Raw genomic sequence first — 20449 nt, 5'->3', positions numbered from 1 at the left:
ATCGCCTGTTGCATGGAAATGGGTTTCTGCCTTATTGTGATATGATCTGTACGACTTCCCAGCCGCGATGTAAATCAGGTACTCTCCGATGTCATACGCACACACCTATCATGCTTGCCCTTTCGGCAGAATTCATTTCCCATGTAACGTCCCGGAGCAAGCGAATAAGCCATCTACGTCAAGCAGGTGATGACTGACCCTCTCCTCCTGAAACCAGCGTGTAATGAAGCGTCGTACAACTACCGGAAAAGGAAGAAAGAGTCGCGCTTGCAACGCAAAATGACGATGATTGCTAGACATGTGCCCTGGATCGCCTTTGTTTATGCAGTTCCAGGAAAGGTTTCTTATGCATGTGCTTGTTGATTAAGGGTGACTACCTCTCGTTTCGATTGCATTCTCACGCCGCTGTGGATTGGTCAAAACACTTCAAACGCTACGCACCCACTTCAATCGCATGTATAACAGAAGTCACGGTTCTACGGTTCGTTCAAGAGCAACACATCCAACATGTCCATCACCGACGCGCAAGAATCCGACGAAGTCTGGGATCTGCTGGACGCCTTGGAGCATTTCAACTCCAAGATCAGCAGTGATCAGCTAGACGAAGATGAGATGGCTTCGTTGGAGCAAGCACTGGCTTACGAGCCCACGTATTCACCGGCACTATCGACTGCGTCAGGCGGTCATCTCGAACAACATGTCGAAGTACCCCACCTCCCTCCGTTATCAGAAACAATGCTCAGTGAGGTAGGCAAGGGATCGTCAAGGACCAGTGGTGAGCGTATTCCTCCTTCGTGCTTGTTCGACTTCCGCTGATCTTCATGCAGAACCTATATCGCAGGGAATTCATCAGGGGAAAGAGCAGACTTTGTTGGAAATGGCCAGTAAACAACGTTTCGAACAGTTGTTGCAAACACACGTACGTCGCCTCACGCAACGACGACGGTCATACGCTGATGCTACACCTGCAGATGGGCCTTCAACGATTCGAAGAATGGGTGGTGGAAGAAGGATTGCCTGGGTCAAAACAATTGTTGAGCTATTACAAGGATTTGAGGGCGTACAATGTGCTTGTGGACGAAGTGAAGGTGAGTACAAGTTTGTGGATGAAACTGTAGGTTGGAAAGGTTGAATAGTGGGCAGGAAATCTGGAGAGGGATCGGGGCGAGAGAGAGCTTACAGGAGAGGAACAAAACTCGGAAACGATGCTGATGTACCAGAATAGGCCATCGGATCAGGTTTAGACGGTTTATACTTCGGTAACAACGGGACGGATCGGCAAGTCACATCGTAAGTCTAGTGCTCCTAGCGTTGTCTCTTCATGATCCACCGTTACTAAGCTTACCACCCGTCTAATGGCGATCAGCCTATCCATCAAGCCTTCGGTGTACACTCCCAGTATCACATCTGCTTCCCTCAGCATTCACAACGCTCAAGAAGAGGCGACTGAGAAGCTGTACTTGTCAGAGTTTAAGAGATTTGTCACGGGAAAACTGGTGCGTGGACTGTCGCATACAATCGAGGACCGATGTTGACCATCAACCAGACCGAACAAGCCAAAGCTCGACTTCAATTCATACCTGACCATAAGAAGCGGGGTGACTTAGGTGAAGTCTTTTGTGAGTAATGCGGGACCATCTTCCGGGTGAAGGAGACGGGCGATTGACGATCCGAAACACGCATAGGTATTGCGGACCCACGACTACCCGACCAACCAGTAAATCTCTCTCTTATATGCATTCTATGTCCCCAGAGCTGACACACGTGTAGCTCGTCTTCATCTCCGATGCCTTCTGTCGACTCTCAGAATACTCTCGAGATCTCTTGATTGGCCGAAATTGTCGTTTCTTGCAGGGACCGGAAACGGATAGATCTGCAGTAGCCGCTTTGAGAGGTGAGTGTTCCAATGATATCGAATTCTTATTATAATGCTGAGAACGCCTGCGTAAGCCGCCATCGAGGCGGGACAGGAGCATTGTTGCCTCCTTCTGAATTACACGAGAACGGGGAAGCCATTCTGGAACTGTGAGTAGTCATATCTGATTTATTTGATTGATTGCTGACTCCTTTCGCAGTGCTGAATATGGTATGTAAAGCTTGGATTGTCGAGAGAGATATCTAACGTTGTGACGCAGATCCCTTTGAAAGGTGCGAACGGAGCTGTGGAGTATCTGCTGGGTGCCCAGATCGACGTGAGAATAACCTATGCTTTCATCAGAACGCCAGCTGATATCTTAAATAGGTCACATCCGCCATGTCGGGCTCAAAAGCCTTCCAAAACCTTCAGGATCTCGTGCAGAATACCAAGGAGGAAGGGGGTCCGGCAGGGGCAGTCAAATTCAGTCCACAGCTCGTCAAAAATGTGCGTTTTGTTTCGCCCTTCTCTGAATGTCTCGTCTGAAACTTGGTCACATAGGTCGAGCAGCAGTTATCTCGGCCACTCATCCTGTCAAGGTCAAGCTTGGGTCCGATTCCCAAGCAGGCGGATGTCCGAAGTCAATCTATATCGTATCCTGGTTCTAGCATGGTCCCGCAACGGAAAAATTCATTACCGCCCAACCTGACGAGTCCCGAGTTAGGTCAGGAGAAGAAGTCTACATGGTTATCGAAGTTGAAGAAGGGGGGTCCAAAATCTGATATTGCAATGGACTCGTGAGTTATCTTCACATTGTGGCCAGAAGCTGACATGACCCTTCCAGCTACTCCATGTCTAGCGCAGTCGCCTCAGCCCCGTCGATACCATCGAAAATGAGAGATAGGATGTCCACGTTCTCTGCTGCGCATGCGAAATTGCTGGTCTTTGTGAGTTATTATGTCCAATAAGCCCGTGCGCACGCTCACTTTTTACAAGGATGCAAAATGCGGTCGAATTCAATACGTCACTCCGCCTCTTTTGGCGTACCTACGTGAGTCCTCAAGCCATTCTGCCGTTTGGTATACAGTCTGACTCTTATTTATCTCCCAGGCTATCCCATACGCTCTCATAAAGATCGTCTAGCTTCTAGTCTACTGCGTATGGAGTGAGTTGAAACGGACTCTCGTTGGGTTCAGCTGACAATCGAGCACAGTATACTCGATCTCCTGACTGGTGAGACTCCAACCGAAACTCAGTCAATTCTTAAATCAGTACGAGACATAATATCAGGACAAAGCACGCATTCCGTTTTTGGTGGTCTACTTCTCTCCCCATCCGGTCGAGACGCTCCCGATCATATCGCCGACGCAGTCACAGCGAGCGGGAAGAAGTATGCAAGAAGTCTGCTGCATCTCACTCCGGTCAAGGACCGCAAAGTGAGCCTACGATCTTCAAGGAAAGGGTATAAAGCAAAACGCTGACGATGTTGTACAGGACCAGTCGCAGATGTACATTGTAGTTGTCGGATAAGGTCGAGTTCAGCTTATCACATGGTACATTCGATTTGTTGTAGATCTATGATGTAGCCTAGATTCTGGATTTTGATGCGGAGACTTTTGCAAAATCATCCTATCTACTTGTACTGATGTATCAAGAACATTCTCAAGTATCCTAGGCTTGCTCGTCATCGCCCTTCTTCTCCTCGTCATCGTGCAGCGCCCTGGGGCTCTTCTTCCGAAGCCAGGGACCGGCTTTGTACAACACGAAACTAAACCCTTTGTCAGCTATGACGGGCTTGAAGCAGCAAAGATGTGAAAAAACCTACGGTATGGGCACGAATAGCACCGTCAGGAAAGCAAGTAGTGTGTTTCCCCAATCTATTCCCAGGTTAACAAACAGTCCATGAGCAGCCAGCGGCATTCCAGCACCCATCATCGATCGGAAGAAGTCGTTCGAAGCGAGTACAGACGCAGCGTATTCGGGGTAGGCTTTGAGGAAAGGTGCGGATCAGCAGAGCGTTACTTGGAAAGAGCACGGTAACCGTACTCACCGTGAGGAAGATAGGTAAGGAAGGGCATGAACCTAAAGCATGATTGTCAGTCCCAATGCCACCGCCGCAATCGCATGACTCACATCCAGGTTGTACCCATACCAAAGAACACAGCCGAGATCACCGGTGCGATCCAATGAGTCCGGTTGGCAGACCACGCAAACCAGAAGAGGGACACCTGAGCAGATGTCAGCATTCCCACGAAGATATATCGTTAAGACTCACTGGGAAGCAGATCGCTGCAGCCATGGACATGGGTAGACGAGCTTCAGGCGGAGCTTGATGTCTGGTCTCTGTGTATACCTTTTCGAAGTACAATCTGTATCGCATGATCGCGGTGAGTCACGATTTACAGGCAAGATCGAAAGACTCACTTATTCCAGATACAGTAACCAGCGTATGATAGCAACGCTCCAACCAATAATGCGGCGAAGGGCAAATTCGATACACCTAGGCTCCATCCATATCCTTCCGCATAGACTATCGGGTAGCTCTCAAAGTACGAATAGAGGATCGCGTAAATCAATCCGATGTAGAGGTCGATTGCCAGGACAATGGGTTCGGTAAAGGTCATGCTGAAGGGACGAATGAGTGTCATCTTGACGATTTCTCCACCTGTCATCTGTTCTGAAGAGATCTCCGAGATAGACTTGAGCTGATCATTGCCGGTGAGTTTACGAAGACGTTTGGCGCGGCGAAGAAGGATTGTACCGGCGGATGTCTGACAGAAGAGTTAGTGTTATTGAGTAGTTCTATAAAAGGTATCAAACGAAGCAAGCAGGGTAATATGCTCACCTCTGGGAGGAGGAATATCGCCAAGGACAATGTAAATCCACTCAACCACAACATCTCCCAGAATGACCATCTCCATCCCTTGGCTTCTACAGCGAATCCAGCGATAATCGGGGCCAATGCTGGAGAAGCACCAGCAGAGAGGCCCCAAAGGCCCATGGCGTAAGGCGTTGTGTGAGCTGCGAATACATCCTGAATTGTTGCACCTGTGACGAGGTCAGGACCAGCTGCAAAGCGAAATCATTGACAGTCGTGCTCACCTCCGGTAGCGAGTGGTGGAGATCCCCAGAATCCAGCTAAGAATCTCAGCACAGCGAATCCGGCGAAGTTTGTGACTAAAGCTGTGGGTACTTGTAGAATACAGTAGAGAGCCAAAGTGATGATGTATGGTATAGTCCTTCCGATGGCAGGAATTTCAGTGAGCGGTGAAAGGAAAAGTGGGCCGACCCCATATCCAACCACAAAGAGGGACAGTCCTAACGTCGAGGTGACTTGTCCAACCTATTTCATCATCAATGAATATACAACGGTAGCTAGAGACACACGAGCTCACTCCAAAGTATTGCGCTCCTTCCATTACCGCTGGACTCCAGATACTACTTCCCATGTAAACCGACGACGTCATCAACATGATGATTGCGACCAGCCAGCATTTCTTGAACAATGACCAATTCAGAGGGTTTTCTGGATCTTCAGGTCCGTACCAGGTAACGATCTCGCTCTTTCCCATAAGCTCTTTGATCTTGTCGGGAGGAATGCCCTGTCCACCTTGCCTAGTCACCAGTCTCTCGTCTACCACCAAAGTGGTATCCGAGTTATCCGATGTGGTACTGAGTCTGCCGTGTTGTTCTGCATTTTCACCCGGAGCCAAGTTGCGCTCATGGAAGGGATGATCGGAAGGACGTTGAGAGTCGGATGGGGCATCCTGGGTAGTCTTCTCGTGGAAACGATATCGATTGGGAAGTACGTAGTCTGGCAGTTCATCGGGATAGGGAAGCAATCTACTACCCGTGATGGCACGGATGACTTGTCCGGCGAACTGGGTATCGCGATGATGAGCTGAAATACCAATACAACGCGATCAGACTCACTGATTCACGCAAAGTATCCATGATTATTCTAGATTGTGTTTGCCTCGGACTATAGAGCAGAGGTTAAGATCAAGTGTGATGAGGGGATCGAGCAACCTCGACGACAAGTAGCGAAGTTGGGGGATATATGTATACATTTTTTCTGCGAGCGAGTGATGATGTAGGCCTTTATGGGACCAAACAGATCGGGTATGGACGTATGAACGTATGAATGAACAGATGATGTTGGCCTTAGGAAGAATAACATAATAATGACGATTGACGAATGACGATGATGAAAAAGTTGGCGGATTGGTGATGTCTCACTGTTCGGATCGGGGAATGGCGATCAGGGCGCGATCGGATCACGTGAGTACACCAATAGGCACGCCCACGGAAAGCAGAAGAATCAATCGGACGCCTAACTCGTTATCTCTCCTCGCTTCGACATGATTTTCTCCCGTCTATCTCTTATCTTGGATTGAGATAAACTCCCGATTTTTTTCATTCCTCATTGGTCAAACGACAAATGCACGCGGCGATGTGACGTTTGCGTACCTCAAGTAGATCAGGACTCGACAAAAGGTACGGAAGGCATGCAACATGCGACTACTTCCTCTCGCTTGCTTCCCAGGCCTCGAGACGAAAGATAAGGAAGTCAAGTTAGATACGGAGATCCGTCTACCCCAAGCTGGAAGGCGAATCCGGCTATCTTCGAAGGATCACATTGCTCCGAGACTCAAGAGGGATCTAGTGGAAATCAGTGGAGTCATGAGAACTCCAAGAGAAGTAGAATCTTTGAATAGAGGGGATTGATTGGCTGAGTACTCCTCAAACTCTTATCTATTTGGTTATCGTACATCAATGTCTTATTCGGTTGGCCAGAATCCATAGTCTTTTGCGATTCTGCTAACGTCAAGCCAGATGCCTTGAAATCAATATATATGTACGGGAAGGGATGAGAAGATTGGGCAGTGATTCACCCCCTACGCCTAATTTTTCTTCTCCAGCCCATTCGCCATTTGAACTCGGTCTTTCACATATCACGACCATTTTAACATTCTTAGACCATATTCTATCTTCCAACAATGCGTGCCAGACAGGTGTTGAGGAAATTAGAGACCAATCATGTGGAAGGTCTATCTCGCAAAGAGATGTTTTTGGTGACGGCGGATCTGTTACCCGTTCCCGAAGAGCAGAAAACATGGAATGCATGGAGTTTCGTAAGTCGTCGTCCCAAATGTTCGCAGTCAATCGCCGAGACCTGACAATCTACCTCCCTCTGCCAGGTCGGATTCTGGATCGCAGACAGTTTCAACCTGAACACGTTCACCATCGCTGCTTCCATGATCAGCGCGGGTCTCAATTGGTGGCAGGGTAAGTCGTTATGGTATTGTCGACGTAGAGAAGTTATGTTAAATAAGCTGAGACCTCACCTTCTATCAGCTTTCTTATGTGTCATTATCGGCTATTCGCTTGTCGGTCCTCTTCTTGTCCTGAATGCTCGACCTGTGAGTACATTTGTTTCCCGCAAGTTGCTTTCTTTTTCGACGACTTGCACTCGCTGCCCTGACTTCCTTCACCCCCACACACCCGTGCCGCTTCTTTTTTTCCCAGAACTCGTCTTTCCTCCCCAGCCTCCTGTGCGCCGGCCCCTATCTATCCTCAAAGTTTCCATTCCTTCACGTCGTCCGCTCTTCATCTCGTTCTCATCGTACCCCCTCAATCTTGGTCTGTTCTCTTCGGATTTCAGATTTTCCACCCTATTATACCTCGTGGCTAGTCGTACCAGCTCCTCAAATATCAGCGTTGTACCTTTGCTGACCATGATGTGACAGGGTGCCATACACGGTCTCGTCTTCCCAGCTGTGTGCAGAACCACTTTCGGTCTTTTCGGAAGCCTTTGGCCAGTCTTCAACCGTAAGTTCCCCGTTCGACGAATTGCCGAAACACTTATACCCATCTACCCACTTCGCAGGGGCCGGTATGGCATGCATCTGGTGGGGTGTGCAAGCTTGGCTAGGAGGAGAATGTGTATACGTCCTGCTTCGGGCCATCTTCCCCAGCTTTGCTAGAATCAAGAACACCATGCCAGCGTCTACCGAGACTACCACTGGTGAGTATTTCTTCGACCTGTAGCCGCATCGATCACTGCTAATGATAGTATTAGCATACATCATCTCTTTCCTCATCTACTGGCTGCTCTCTTTGCCTACGATTTGGGTACCGATTCACAAACTCAGGTGGTTGTTCATGGCGAAAGCTATCGTTGGACCTATCGTTGGATTCACCTTATTCGGCTGGTCTATCCATCGAGCAGGTGGTGTTGGCCCAGTCTTTAGTCAGCCCGCTACCTTGTCAGGCTCCAAGTTGGGTTGGCAGATGATCATCAGTATCTCGAGTTGTTTCAACAACATGTTCACTCTAGTGAGTTATCCTTATCTCAGGATCGCCGTCTCGCTGACACCAAGCAGATCACCAATGCCCCTGATTTCGCTTCAAGAGCCAAAACCCCATCCGCTGCTGTCTGGCCTCAGATGATCGCTATGCCCTTGGGCTTCACCATCACCTCGTTCCTGGGTATCGTCATCTGTTCAGCAAGTCAAGTCCAATTCGGTGCACCCATCTGGGACGTGGTGAAGATCATGGACACAATGCTGGATGGAGGGAGTTCGAGTACTAGAGCTGGTCTGGTCTTCATCGCGGCGGGATTTATCTACGTCCAGTGAGTCTATTCGCACAACTGTGCCCCCTCTCAAGTCGCTAATCTACTCCTTGCCTTACAGACTTCTACTCAACGTTGCCGCCAATTCAGTATCGGCCGGATGTGACTTGACCGCCTTGTTCCCGAAATACTTGTCTATCAGACGCGGTGGATATGTCGCCGCAATCGTCGGTATCTGCATGTGAGTGGTGCCGGAAAGAGCTTAGTACACGAGTTGATGCAATGTTTTAGGAACCCCTGGCTACTTTACAAATCGTCGGCAACTTTTGGTAACTACCTGGGCGCGTATGGAGTCTTGCTCTCTTGTATCGCTGGACCTATGATCACCGACTACTGGTTTGTCCGACGAGGTCATATCAGAATCAACGATCTTTATACCTCTGACAAGAAGGGATGGTATTGGTACACCGCTGGAATCAATTGGAGAGGATATGCCGCTTATCTCTGGTGAGTTCATCCACCGACGGAAGTCTGTACCCTTGCTGATGCGCTCGATCAGCGGTTTCGCTGTCAATGCCCCGGGCTTTATCAACACTCTCAAGCCTGACATCGCTGTCTCCGAAGGCGCAAAGCGAATCTACTACCTTGTAAGCTCAGGAGCTTGTTCTGAGATCGTTTCATCGCTAATTCACTTTATGTAGTCCTGGATCACTGGTACAGGAATTTCTGGGTTGGTGTATTACCTTCTTTGCCGGGTTTCCCCTCCACCGGGCCTGAACAAACACTTCAAGGAGGTCGATGAATCAGCAGGTGAACCTCGATTCGGTGAAACCCCCTCGGTGGACGACGAAAAGCTGTCGAGCGACGAATTACAGGCTTTTGGTGAGAAAAATGCTAAAACGGGAGCAAGACATGAGACGGTCACCGTTCTAGAAGCTTGAGGGGGTGCATGAACGAACGCCGTACTGACAAATTAGCAGAGGGGGCTTGCCCTTAATTCGAAATAACGAGTTTGTATATGTTTGATTCATTCATCATACACACTTTGACAGTATCTTATATGTCCGATGCGTTACCATTGTATGCAAGACCTGCTTCGATTTGCAACACTTCCACCCTAATCACCCATCAGTAGCCTTTGTCTGCCGCAAAACGCGGAAAGAGAGACATCCAATTTGAGCTATATATAAATTAACGACCAAAATGCCAACCAAACAAATTTACGCGTTTGCGCGATTTGTTGGGCGGAATCAGACGTTTGTGCTAAAGGGAAAAATCGCTCAATGCACATACATGCCTGTGTTCAATTGTTCAATTCACTTTATCTTCGCTCTTCGCGGTTCCGATCTGTACGGTATGATGGTGGCTGAAACGATCAGTACTGATGTTGTGTGGGCTCTCAAATCGCTCAAAAGGGTCGACTGACCGCAAAAAATCCCTCAGTAAATCGCCCAATTATAGACAGAGCTGCTCGACAGCTTGAAATGCATCTGATTTTTGAGACCGTGGTATAAGAGCTAGCCGCCTCCATTTTTGTCCTTTGTCCCCTTCATGAGATACAAAATCCTTCTCTCACATCTCTGTTCACGAAGCTACGAGTCGCCATGCAGGATCAGGATCATGCAGACCGGAAGATCGACATCGATGACAGTTCAAGCAGGTTCGAGTTGGCTGCTCTGTCTCGCACAAGAACCAATCGCAGCGATGCTTTCGTGAATATACGATCACGTAGTGGTGCGAGAAGACTCTCCACTGCGACTTACCGGGCTGATGTAGAGGATGAAGATCCGAAACTTCGTACAGCGGGTGATTATCGCGAAGCACAGGTGTGTAATACTGATTGGATCATAGGAGAAGCGTTTCGTTGACCTATTCGCAGGTGTTCTCCGGCTGGTCTCTCATGAAATTATCCTTTCAATCTCTTGGGGTCATATACGGCGATATCGGAACCAGTCCTCTTTATGTGTTCTCCTCTACTTTCGCTGGACCTCCAACAAAACAAGACCTGATCGGTGTCTTATCACTTGTTCTGTGGTCACTGATCCTCATGGTGACCATCAAATATGTGGTTATCGTACTGCATGCGGACAATGATGGAGAAGGAGGGACTTTCAGCACATATTCGTTGCTGTCTCGATACGTGAGTGTGACCAGATTGATGCATTATCAAGCTGATCAAGGCTACCAGATGAATATCACAAACAGAGACCCTCGAGAAGCGTCTCTTGTGCAGATGAAAAGGTTCGCAACTGGCGATTTGGAAAGTTCTGGTCGGTACCTTCGCCGGGGTATCGAGGCTAGCAAGTTTGTCAAGATACTCCTCCAAGTTATCGGTATCTTCGCCGTCACAATGGTCCTGGCCGACGGACTTCTCACCCCGGCTCAATCGGTCTTGGGTGCCATCCAAGGTATCGAAGTGGCCGCTCCGTCAATCAGTAAAAGCACTATCATCGGCGTCACAGATGCTATCCTGATCCTTCTTTATCTGATTCAGCCCTTTGGCATTTCAAAGATCTCTGTCGTCTTCGCACCAATCATCGCACTATGGCTCGGTTTCAACGCTGTATTCGGAATCTACAACCTGGCCAAGTACGACGCGACCGTCTTCAAGGCATTCTACCCTTACTACGCTTTCGAGTATCTCATCAGGAACAAAGAGCAAGGATGGAGACATCTTGGTGGTGTGCTACTGGCTTTCACCGGTGTCGAAGCCCTGTTCGCGGATCTGGGTGCTTTCAGTAGGAGAGCGATCCAAATCAGCTGGCTTGGTTATGTGTTCCCCTGCTTGTTGATCACCTATATTGGTCAAGCCGCTTTCATCAGCGATCATCCGGAAGCCTATTCCAATCCTTTCTTCAACGCTGCGCCTCCTGGAACCCTGTATCCGGCACTCGTTCTTGCTATTCTCGCGGCTGTAGTAGCTTCCCAAGCGATCATCACCGCAAGCTTCCAGCTTCTCGCCCAAGTCATGAAGCTGTCTTATTTCCCACAGCTGAAAGTCATACACACCTCGAAGGTTCACCACGGTCAGCTATACGTACCAATGGCGAATTGGTTGCTCATGATCGGCACTGTGCTGGTAGCCTCTATCTACAACAACACGACTAGCTTAGGAAACGCTTATGGTGTCTGTGTGATGTTTGTCACATTTTTCGACACGTTGATGGTCTCGCTTGTCGCCATTTTCGTTTGGAGATTCAGCCCACTCCTAGTCGCTGTTCCATGGCTCCTCTTCGCCTGTCTCGACGGCGCGTTCCTGTCTTCAGCTTTGACGAAAGTGCCAGACGGAGCTTGGTTCACCTTGACATTAGCAGCTGTTCTCGCTTGCGTCTTCCTATTGTGGCGATTCGGCAAAGAGCAACAATGGAAAGCTGAGGCAGAAGATCGATACCCGACGTCACATTTCATTGCCAAATCGCCTAATGGGGATCTACGACTTTCGGACGCGCATCACGGAATACCTCTTACCAACGTGCGTGGCCTGGGAATCTTCTTCGACAAAGCCGGCGAGACAACGCCAATTGTGTTCAGCCAATTTATCACCAAGTTGACCTGTCTTCCTGAAGTAATGGTCTTCTTTCACCTTCGAGCTCTGGACAGACCGACGGTGTCGAGCGAAGAACGGTATACTGTCTCCAGATTGGCCATTCCGAATTGCTATCGGATCGTAGTCCGCTACGGATTCAACGATGAGGCGATCACTCCCGATCTTGGCTTGATCGTTTACAATGAAGTCAGAACTTTCATCATGGCACAAGAACATAGTCCCTCCGAGGGACTGTCCAGATACAAGCCGTCGACAGTGGTCGATCAGACCATACAAGAAGCCCCTCAGGAAGTCGGTTCCAGTGGTCAGCGGGTCAGCGGGACCACTGTCATCCCCAGTGATGTCAGTCTACTGGATAGAGCATTCGCACACAAGGTTCTGTTCATTACAGGCAAAGAACAGATGAAAATTCGAGCCAAGTCTAATTGGGTGCGATCTTGCTTGCTCTGGGCTTTCCTCTGGATTCGGGACAATACGAGAAATCGTATCGCCAATCTTCGTCTGCCAGCGGATGGCATTATCGAAGTGGGCTTTTTAAAGGAAATATGAGCGTATAGTGGGTGTGATTTGCAGATAAGAGGGTACTTTCGTTACAGTCTGGGACGCGAATATTCGGCAGCCCATCATAGACCGCTTCGGATTTCTGGCATGCCAAATATCTTTATGCATGCATACGTCTTGAAAATCCACGATTGCGAGGGGCATGATGTGGGTAACCGTGGCTTGATGATCTGCGTCCGCTAGAACGGAACGACGCGCGCAGATGTATCTTCGCTTTTCCTCGCTTCGCCTATTTCGAGTCGATATCATATTCCGCACCGAGTCAGCTTGACCTTCATACTTATCTATATACCGCTATTTCACCGCGTGACATGACGATGCACACTTCTTCATCGTGCCCTCTTCAAGATGTCAGCTCAGATGCACCCACAGATCTCGCCACCATAGGAGTGCACGGCGACGATAGCTTGAATGCTGTTTCTTCAGCCCATCGACAAGTTCAAGACATAGCTCCTGCTTTACACGTCAGCACCACCTATCGTTACTCCAACAATCCTGAGGAGCTTTTGGAGGCAAATGATCTAGATGTGAGTATCCTCAACCTGTGACAAGTGACAATATCTGACAGATACTAGTTGGAAAACCATGAGGGTTATATCTACTCTCGAGAATTTGCTCCAAACACCAAGCGGGCGGAAGCTATCCTCTCAAAGATTATAGGCGGGAAGGCGTTGTGTTATAGCTCAGGATTGGGCTCGCTCTTTGCTGCCTATGTGAGTCTTATGACAACGAATCCGGACTGACCTTCAGACCTACTTCAAGCCCAAGAGGGTATCTATCGGACTAGGTTATCACGGCTCAAAAGCTGTCTTAGACATCCACACCAGACTGACCGGCCTACAATGCCTACCACTCGACTGTGATGTCAATGATCTTCACCCCGGAGACATCATCCACCTCGAGACCCCATTCAATCCCACTGGTGAAGTACGTGACATCGCATACTACGCGGATAAAGCGCATTCGCGCGGGGCTTTCCTTCTAGTCGACTCAACTCTCGCTCCTCCTCCCTTACAAGATCCGTTCGCCCTTGGCGCCGACGTTGTCATGCATTCCGGAACAAAGTATTTCGGAGGACATAGCGATTTACTCTCGGGTGTGTTAGCTGTGCGCAACGATGAGTGGTTCTCAGGACTTTGGAATGACAGAATAACCCTGGGCAGCGTGATGGGCAACATGGAAGCTTGGTTGACAATCAGAAGTCTAAGGACGTTGGAACTTAGAGTGACAAAGCAAAGCGACAATGCCCGGCAGATCGTTGATTGGCTCAATGATCGACCTTCGAAGGTTATCTCGCGCGTTTCTCATGCAGTGTATCAATGGAAGGAGGAGCAACAAGATTGGATCGGCAAGCAGATGCCAAATGGGTTCGGCGCTGTATTCGCCGTCAACTTCAGCTCTCCCGATATCGCTCGAAAGTTCCCCTCATACTTGCAAATCTTCAACCATGCGACCAGTATTGGTGGCCTGGAATCATTGGTCGAATGGAGGGCGATTTCGGATGCAACTGTGGACAAAAGACTGGTCCGGTTTTCCATCGGAGTAGAATCAGCGAAGGACTTGATTGCAGATCTGGAGCAGGCACTAGTACGACTGGAGGCGGCATGATCCATTACGAAGTGAGCATCATACATCCGTCCTTCAACCAAATTTACGTCTTATCTGTACTTGTCATTGCTTAATCTTCTGAATTCTGACAGAACTCTTCACCACCGTTGCTCGTTACATAGCCCGCTTATCAAATCGAGCATAATACATTCACATCAAAGAGCTCCTCGCGCTTTCTCTCTTGTACTTCTCGCATGCAACATCGCTCTTACTCCAGCTTGCTATGTTACAATCGAAGACTTGTTCAAGACGAAGACGATTGTTATTTGCATTCTCATATTGTATTGCGTCCTCGGTCCGTTCCGATCCTATTCTAAGTATTTCTGAGTCCAATTAATAGGTGCACCAAGCCTTGAGAATTTCCGTTGTATCATTCTACGATTTCGATTTTCCTTTTCTCTTTTCCCCTCTCGAAAGGTATTCGTTTCTGATTCCGCTGCCCCGAGCGTCACCCGTGCCGAAGTTATCTAGAACAGAGCTGCTTGGAGTCTGCCTTTGATACCATGGGCAGGAGGTCTTTCGACTATAGTAGCTTCAATTTCCGCCACGTTGGTGATCACTGCAGGATCTCTTGTTAGCTTCGCTCGGAATTGGTTATCACTCACAGTCTACATCCATGGGGTGGATGATCTTGGTTCTCCTGTAGATCTTGTAGCCAAAGTACAGAGCCAGGAAGAAAACCACAGGGATATAATCTGCAAACCATGCGCCAGGAAGGGTTAAAAGACGGCTCGTGATATCCCGAATTGTGGCACTCACTAGTGATGAACGTCGCTCGATCAAAGTTGGCCGTGTCGCGGAAAACCGTCCATGCAGAGAAGAATATGATGACTACTACAGCTTAGCAAGGCTCTGGAGATGTAGAGATAATTGAGAGTCGTATGAGACGTTGTGGCTCACCAGCGAACGAAAAAAGCGAAAACCAGGCGCCAAATAAGGCGAAAGGGTGGCGGTACGGCAATGTGCTTCTGTCAAAGCCTTGTGCCTTCATTGCTCTTCTAAATCCAATGTATGCCAAGGTAATGCCACTCCATTCGAGAAGTCCCATTACGGCCACGAGGTTCACAAACCATCCAAAAACCTCTGCTGCTCCAGTGCTAACTGTCATGAAAGCAAGGAGAGGGATTGTGGCCATCGTCAAAACCGCCACCCAGGGACAGCCCCCTATGAATCCCGAACGTCAGCTCTGAGAAAGCTCAGAGTGGTCGTTTCAAACGTACATCGATGAGTTTTGAGGAATATCTTGGGCACAAGACCCTTGTGCGCCATGTTGTAGAGACTCCTGGAAGCGATATACAGGTCCGCGTTACCAGCCGACCAAGCTGAGGTGATGAGACAGGCATCTAAGACGGATTGTCAGCCATCACGGGCTATGCTCAGTGCGTGCGATGAGGAACACTCACTGATGATGTGTGGTAATGCTTTGATACCTGAAAGCTGGATAGCGATTACCCAGGGGGATGCTGCCGCGTTACTGGCTGTGCCGAGACGGTCATTGTCGAAGGGTACGATGAGACCAAGGATGAATGTACCTGTGATTATCTCTTAGCATGAATCACTACAGTAGGTCCTTATTAGTGGCCTCACCAAGGATATAGAAAATGCCAATTCGGAAGTAAATTTGCTTCATTGCTCGGGGGATAGCAAATCGAGGATTTGCGCTCTCCGCTGCAGTGATACCAAAAAACTCGACTCCGCCGTAGCTGCCAATGGACCATGGAGTTTCAGTATAAGACACAAAGACAGAGATGACGGGATCGGACTCACGAGAACGCGGCTTGTGTCATAACGGCCCACCACCCTAAGAATCTCCCTGTAGCACCGGGGATATCTTCATATTGAGCAAGTGCTCCCTATTGCATATCAGCGGAACGGACCATCGACAACTTATCGGACACTAACAGGATCCTTCCAATAATGAAACCCAAGGTAGTGACCAGTCGGACCAGCTCCGCAATCAATGGCAATTCCAAGGACTGATTATAGCGGACGATAAGCATCAGTAAACTCCAGGGGACTACAAGAAGATGAGTCCGCTTACTGATCAAACCGATAATAGTGAGAACCTTGATAGAACTGAAAATGAACTCCGTTTCGCCGTAAACCCCAGAAGTGGTCAAGTTGAGAGCAACGATTACCACGTAACAGATTGCGATCCATACGGCGTTGTTGATTCTGGTGGGCTCAATCCAATAATTGACGAGCACAGCCACCGCCGACATTCTGTATCAATCATCAGTGTGTTGATAGCACGGTAATCGACAGAAGGCTCCCCACGTACTCAGATGCACAAGTCAAAGCCCAATGGATTGTCTGCCCGATAACCGAGAGTCAGGACAATTGTGCGGCTCAAAACACCATTGTACTTACAGTACTCCAAGTCATGGCAAAACCTAAAGCAGGGTCGAAAAATCGGCCAGAGAAGGCGAGCTGACCACCAGTAATGGGTAGGTACGCTGCCATCTCTCCCAGACCGAGCATCATGCTAAGTACTTCGTTGTCAGGGCTTCGTAGACACCGTGATTCTTTGAACTCACAAAAACACCAAGATTCCGACAAACGAAAACCCGAGCCATAATCCCAGGGGTCCTCCATTGGCCAATGCTGTTCCACTTCCGATGAAGAGACCTGTAGGTCTGATGTCAGAGGTCAAATCTTCCACTATGAATAGTCGTGATAGTTGCAAGCCTACCGGTTCCAATCACACCTCCGATCGCGATCAACTACATTGAATTTAATAAGCCGGATTGTGCTTCAAGAGGTGTTGGACCAGTGAACTTACAGAGACATGACGTGGCTTCAGTCCCCGATGCAGCGTGTTCTCATGCTGAATACCATCGTGGGACTTATCTCCATACTCCGGTTGATTGGTGTTGAAGCCATCTGCTGCGTAGCCATTACCAGCTCCGCTCGCTGGATACACTCCAGCTTGAGTGGTTCCTGGAAGGTTCTTTTCCTCCTGGTTCGAAGTGATTTTCGACATGTTGTTGTCGACAGTCGATTGTGAGACCCGAAGGACTGGTGATTTATGTTAAAGCTGGATACGATCAAACTCTTGGGTATCTGGTGTGAACCAAAACAATCGACGAAACAGACAGATCGGGATCCTGCCTGACTCTAGGAGGAAGCCATATATGTGGGAATTAGAGGTTTTGTCGAAAACATGACAAACCGGATCATGTGCTGTCATATCATGGTTATTTCACATATCTTGGCCTGAACGCACGATAGCAGACGACCCAGTCATCTGACCAATGAAGACGAGGAAGCAAGCGAACGAGGAGAGATAAGTCAAAAGCATCTGACGAATCAAACTGAAAATACGTCATGGACAATCGCATGTAACCGCTAGATCAGCTGGAACGGGCTAAAAATAGTAATAGCCAAGGGACGCCACACCAAGATCGATTACGGTAGTCACGTATCCCCGCGCATGGTGGCCGTTTTTGCCGAACTTTATATGCGACGCTCGGGCGGATCTGTTTTCAATTTCCCTTATGTCGGCTGTGCTTGATCAATTAAACGAGAAGCCAAGATGGGGTAACAAGTTAAAACATCTGCGACCCAAAAATTCCTATCTTAGATAGCGAAGCGAACTAACCGCCCCGCATGTGATCAACGTATTGAGGGGAGTCAGCGATATTGCCGTCAGGCTGAGATCAGACCTCTGTATCCGAACTCCCGCCGAGATGTCGCAGTCCCTCACCCAATGTCAGCCAGGTGATATACTCTTCGGTGCCGAACGGCGCAACGGAAAACCGCTCATGGCTTTTCAAAGTAACACCAAAGGTTTGGGGTAGGGCAGCGTGCTTCTGTCAAACCTTTGTGCTTTTTGTGCTTTTCTACATCCAATGTGTGCTATACAAATCGCTGGAGTTCACATAAACCGGCCGCGCTCACAAGATTGACAAACCACCCAGAGACCTCTGCTGCTCCAGTGCTGACTGTCATGAAAGCAAGGAGAGGAACCGTGGCCATCGTCAAAATCAGGCATATACCTCTCTGTGCATTTCGCTCCCATGGTCGCTAGACTCAATGTATACAAGAAATCGGCCAGGTCAATGACACGCGAGTTGAGCAGATTCCCCTCGTAGCGCATTGAGATTGAGGTCCTAATCGTGATACGAGGATCACACGGTAACGCAGAAGAATGAAAGAAACCGCTGCCTAAACTCGACTCGCTGCTATCACTCTTGGATGAGTTGTAGGAAACACGAGGCGTTCAAGCAGATTGCTCTCATATCATTATGCAGGAAACAGGAGAAATGACACAGCATGATTGATCACCCGTTCCGAATTCGGTCCCTCACTGCGATGCTAATCCCCGAATTCGCTGAACTGGGAGTGACATACATTTTCGCATCTATGGTCTTCAATTATAAAATCGTCTAACAGTTACAAGCATTTCGAAAATCGCATCTATAGGTCGTGAATTATTGTTATTGTAGGGTACCGTCCGAATTGATTAGGGAGGGAAATGGAATGATCTGTTCGAACATGAGAAGGAAGTGGAGGGACTGCGAGAGGTATTGTCGGTTGCCATCAGGTCTATGCAGCAGGCCGGGCAGTCAACTGCTTCGCGATCGTATGATGCGGTTTGACAGTATGATGGGGTTGTAATGGTTCGAGATCGCCTTCATTGATCTCGTGTGGTTGGAGGATATGTTCTTGATCCACTTCCCCGATCGGTCGTGATAGCCACTAGGACGAATTGTCAGCTGGTGAATCTCAAAATGAAAGCATAGACAATTAGAAGGGATCACGAAACTGGGTACACTTACCAGATGTGTCAAAGCTTTCTTAGCACTTGGTCGTCGGTTGGGAGGTTGCATGAGGTGTCGGATGAAGCCTTTAGCTATGGTGCCAAACCAATGTCAGTTGTGTCGGGCAGAGAGTAAATCGACAGAACTCACCTTGCTCCGATACACCTTCGAAAGGTCCAGGTGGGAAATTGACATTCGCGGTAGCGCTTTCCTGTACGAGCGCGAGAGTATCCGTCGACTCCCACGGTGACCAGGACGATAATCTGTGTATAGATCAGTACAAGCCTCGGATTTGAGATGTCGACGACACTCACAAGTTGTACCCTATTACTCCAACACCGAAAAGGTCCGAGTTCTTTCCATATCCTGTTCCGCAGAAAACCTCTGGAGCTGCATACCCTGGTGTTCCTCCTACTTCGGTCTCGGTTTTGGGATCCTCATCTGTTTCTGACTCGAGTACCTGGTAAGAGAAGATGAGCAAGCCGCTAGCATGTCACGACTCGAGAGAAGCTGGACCAACCTTTGATATACCGAAATCAATGAGTACCACATCATCGACTTCCGATTCTGGCGTACGATATAAGAAATTATCCGGTTTGATATCTCGATGTATGATACCGTGTGAATGTATATATGCGAGGATTTCCTTTAGGCGTGAGAAGAGTCAGTGAGATAGACGCCGAATCGGACGATGCCAAGCTAGACGGATCTGAAACTCACCAGTATCTTTTTGATCACCATTTTTGTTGCATCTTCGGTAAATCGACCCCTTGTATTTAGACGTTCTAACAGTTCTCCACCAGTGAGGAGCGGGAAAGTGATGTAGAATTTGCTATTTGTCTCGAACCAGCTATACAGAGTCCTGCATCAGCGTTGATACTATATGGTCGCAAACGCCAGCCAATGAAGCGTGAATTGTGATGGGGCAGAGCGACAGCGACACAGAGAGGAAGGCAGATGTGACCATGTAAACGGCGTGTAGACGGGGAGGGGTGTTAGAGACGGGAGGTAGCGCAGCGCTGGAGGCAACGCTGTTGACGGTTGGGAAACCGCTTAGACGCGTAACGACTTACTCTAGTCCAGCGCCTGCGATGAAAGAAAGACGACTTTCAGCATAAGATCTACAGTTGCAAGCAGCAGCAACACTCACAGATATTCGGATGCGAGTTGATACGCGGAAACCCACTTATCAAATATTTTCGGTTAGCTGGTATGCTGATGCTCATGATGGGTATTAAACTTACTAGTCGATCAACTTCAAGTACGCTTCTCGATCTTTCACAGCTTCCTTCCTGACCACTTTGACAGCAACTACGATATTTCCACGCGCCTTCCAATGAGCTCTCAAGACTTGCGAATATCCTCCAGCCCCTATGATCTTACTATCGAAATTGAACTCCTTCTTACGTATGGCTGCATGGGGATCAGCTTCGACTATTGCCGCTGCTGCTGCCTTTTTCGAGGGGGATGATTTTGGGAGTAAGTGGTGGATATCAAAACCCATCCGCATGTTGGCTGGGTGGAGTGATTGGTGAGGC

The 20449-nt window shown here is 48.7% G+C and overlaps 7 protein-coding genes across 7 annotated transcripts; 4 read left to right on the top strand and 3 right to left on the bottom strand.

Annotated features, from left to right (window-relative positions):
* Positions 1–507: 507 nt before the first annotated feature.
* On the top strand, positions 508–3385 carry I303_107541 (uncharacterized protein; the record flags this gene model as incomplete). The annotated part of the gene is made up of 18 exons (XM_018410220.1): positions 508–775; positions 828–919; positions 972–1088; positions 1226–1290; positions 1367–1496; positions 1547–1619; positions 1686–1717; positions 1771–1894; positions 1951–2025; positions 2076–2086; positions 2136–2192; positions 2243–2362; positions 2417–2652; positions 2700–2802; positions 2852–2906; positions 2966–3020; positions 3069–3291; positions 3350–3385. The coding sequence occupies 18 exons, from the start codon at positions 508–510 to the stop codon at positions 3383–3385; spliced, it is 1872 nt and encodes a 623-aa protein (XP_018261223.1).
* A 141-nt stretch (positions 3386–3526) lies between these two features.
* Positions 3527–5809, bottom strand: I303_107540 (uncharacterized protein; the record flags this gene model as incomplete). Its single annotated transcript, XM_018410219.1, has 10 exons — positions 3527–3623; positions 3681–3843; positions 3906–3937; positions 3989–4083; positions 4131–4224; positions 4280–4626; positions 4701–4903; positions 4958–5198; positions 5251–5736; positions 5789–5809. The coding sequence occupies 10 exons, from the start codon at positions 5807–5809 to the stop codon at positions 3527–3529; spliced, it is 1779 nt and encodes a 592-aa protein (XP_018261222.1).
* Positions 5810–6855: 1046 nt separating this feature from the next.
* I303_107539 (uncharacterized protein) lies at positions 6856–9373 on the top strand (the record flags this gene model as incomplete). The annotated part of the gene is made up of 11 exons (XM_018410218.1): positions 6856–6990; positions 7057–7144; positions 7214–7278; positions 7606–7687; positions 7746–7883; positions 7938–8194; positions 8242–8492; positions 8554–8673; positions 8724–8939; positions 8992–9079; positions 9134–9373. 11 exons carry the CDS (start codon positions 6856–6858, stop codon positions 9371–9373), a joined length of 1680 nt encoding a protein of 559 aa, XP_018261221.1.
* A 663-nt stretch (positions 9374–10036) lies between these two features.
* I303_107538 (potassium uptake protein) lies at positions 10037–12528 on the top strand (the record flags this gene model as incomplete). Its single annotated transcript, XM_018410217.1, has 3 exons — positions 10037–10258; positions 10312–10572; positions 10621–12528. 3 exons carry the CDS (start codon positions 10037–10039, stop codon positions 12526–12528), a joined length of 2391 nt encoding a protein of 796 aa, XP_018261220.1.
* Positions 12529–12857: 329 nt separating this feature from the next.
* On the top strand, positions 12858–14148 carry I303_107537 (uncharacterized protein; the record flags this gene model as incomplete). The annotated part of the gene is made up of 3 exons (XM_065969611.1): positions 12858–13067; positions 13116–13253; positions 13303–14148. 3 exons carry the CDS (start codon positions 12858–12860, stop codon positions 14146–14148), a joined length of 1194 nt encoding a protein of 397 aa, XP_065825683.1.
* Positions 14149–14615: 467 nt separating this feature from the next.
* I303_107536 (uncharacterized protein) lies at positions 14616–17131 on the bottom strand (the record flags this gene model as incomplete). Its single annotated transcript, XM_065969610.1, has 15 exons — positions 14616–14707; positions 14754–14843; positions 14908–14982; positions 15049–15312; positions 15369–15491; positions 15552–15680; positions 15736–15851; positions 15916–16001; positions 16051–16124; positions 16190–16371; positions 16430–16461; positions 16519–16633; positions 16686–16776; positions 16841–16871; positions 16931–17131. The coding sequence occupies 15 exons, from the start codon at positions 17129–17131 to the stop codon at positions 14616–14618; spliced, it is 1701 nt and encodes a 566-aa protein (XP_065825682.1).
* A 1565-nt stretch (positions 17132–18696) lies between these two features.
* Positions 18697–20421, bottom strand: I303_107535 (uncharacterized protein; the record flags this gene model as incomplete). The annotated part of the gene is made up of 9 exons (XM_065969609.1): positions 18697–18849; positions 18930–19003; positions 19062–19174; positions 19226–19371; positions 19432–19557; positions 19632–19761; positions 19985–19997; positions 20062–20096; positions 20156–20421. 9 exons carry the CDS (start codon positions 20419–20421, stop codon positions 18697–18699), a joined length of 1056 nt encoding a protein of 351 aa, XP_065825681.1.
* Positions 20422–20449: the final 28 nt, after the last annotated feature.

This window comes from Kwoniella dejecticola, chromosome 9, assembly GCF_000512565.2.
Source record: "Kwoniella dejecticola CBS 10117 chromosome 9, complete sequence".
NCBI classification, from domain to species: Eukaryota; Fungi; Basidiomycota; class Tremellomycetes; order Tremellales; family Cryptococcaceae; genus Kwoniella; species Kwoniella dejecticola.
This window is presented reverse-complemented; position numbering and strand designations above follow the sequence as displayed.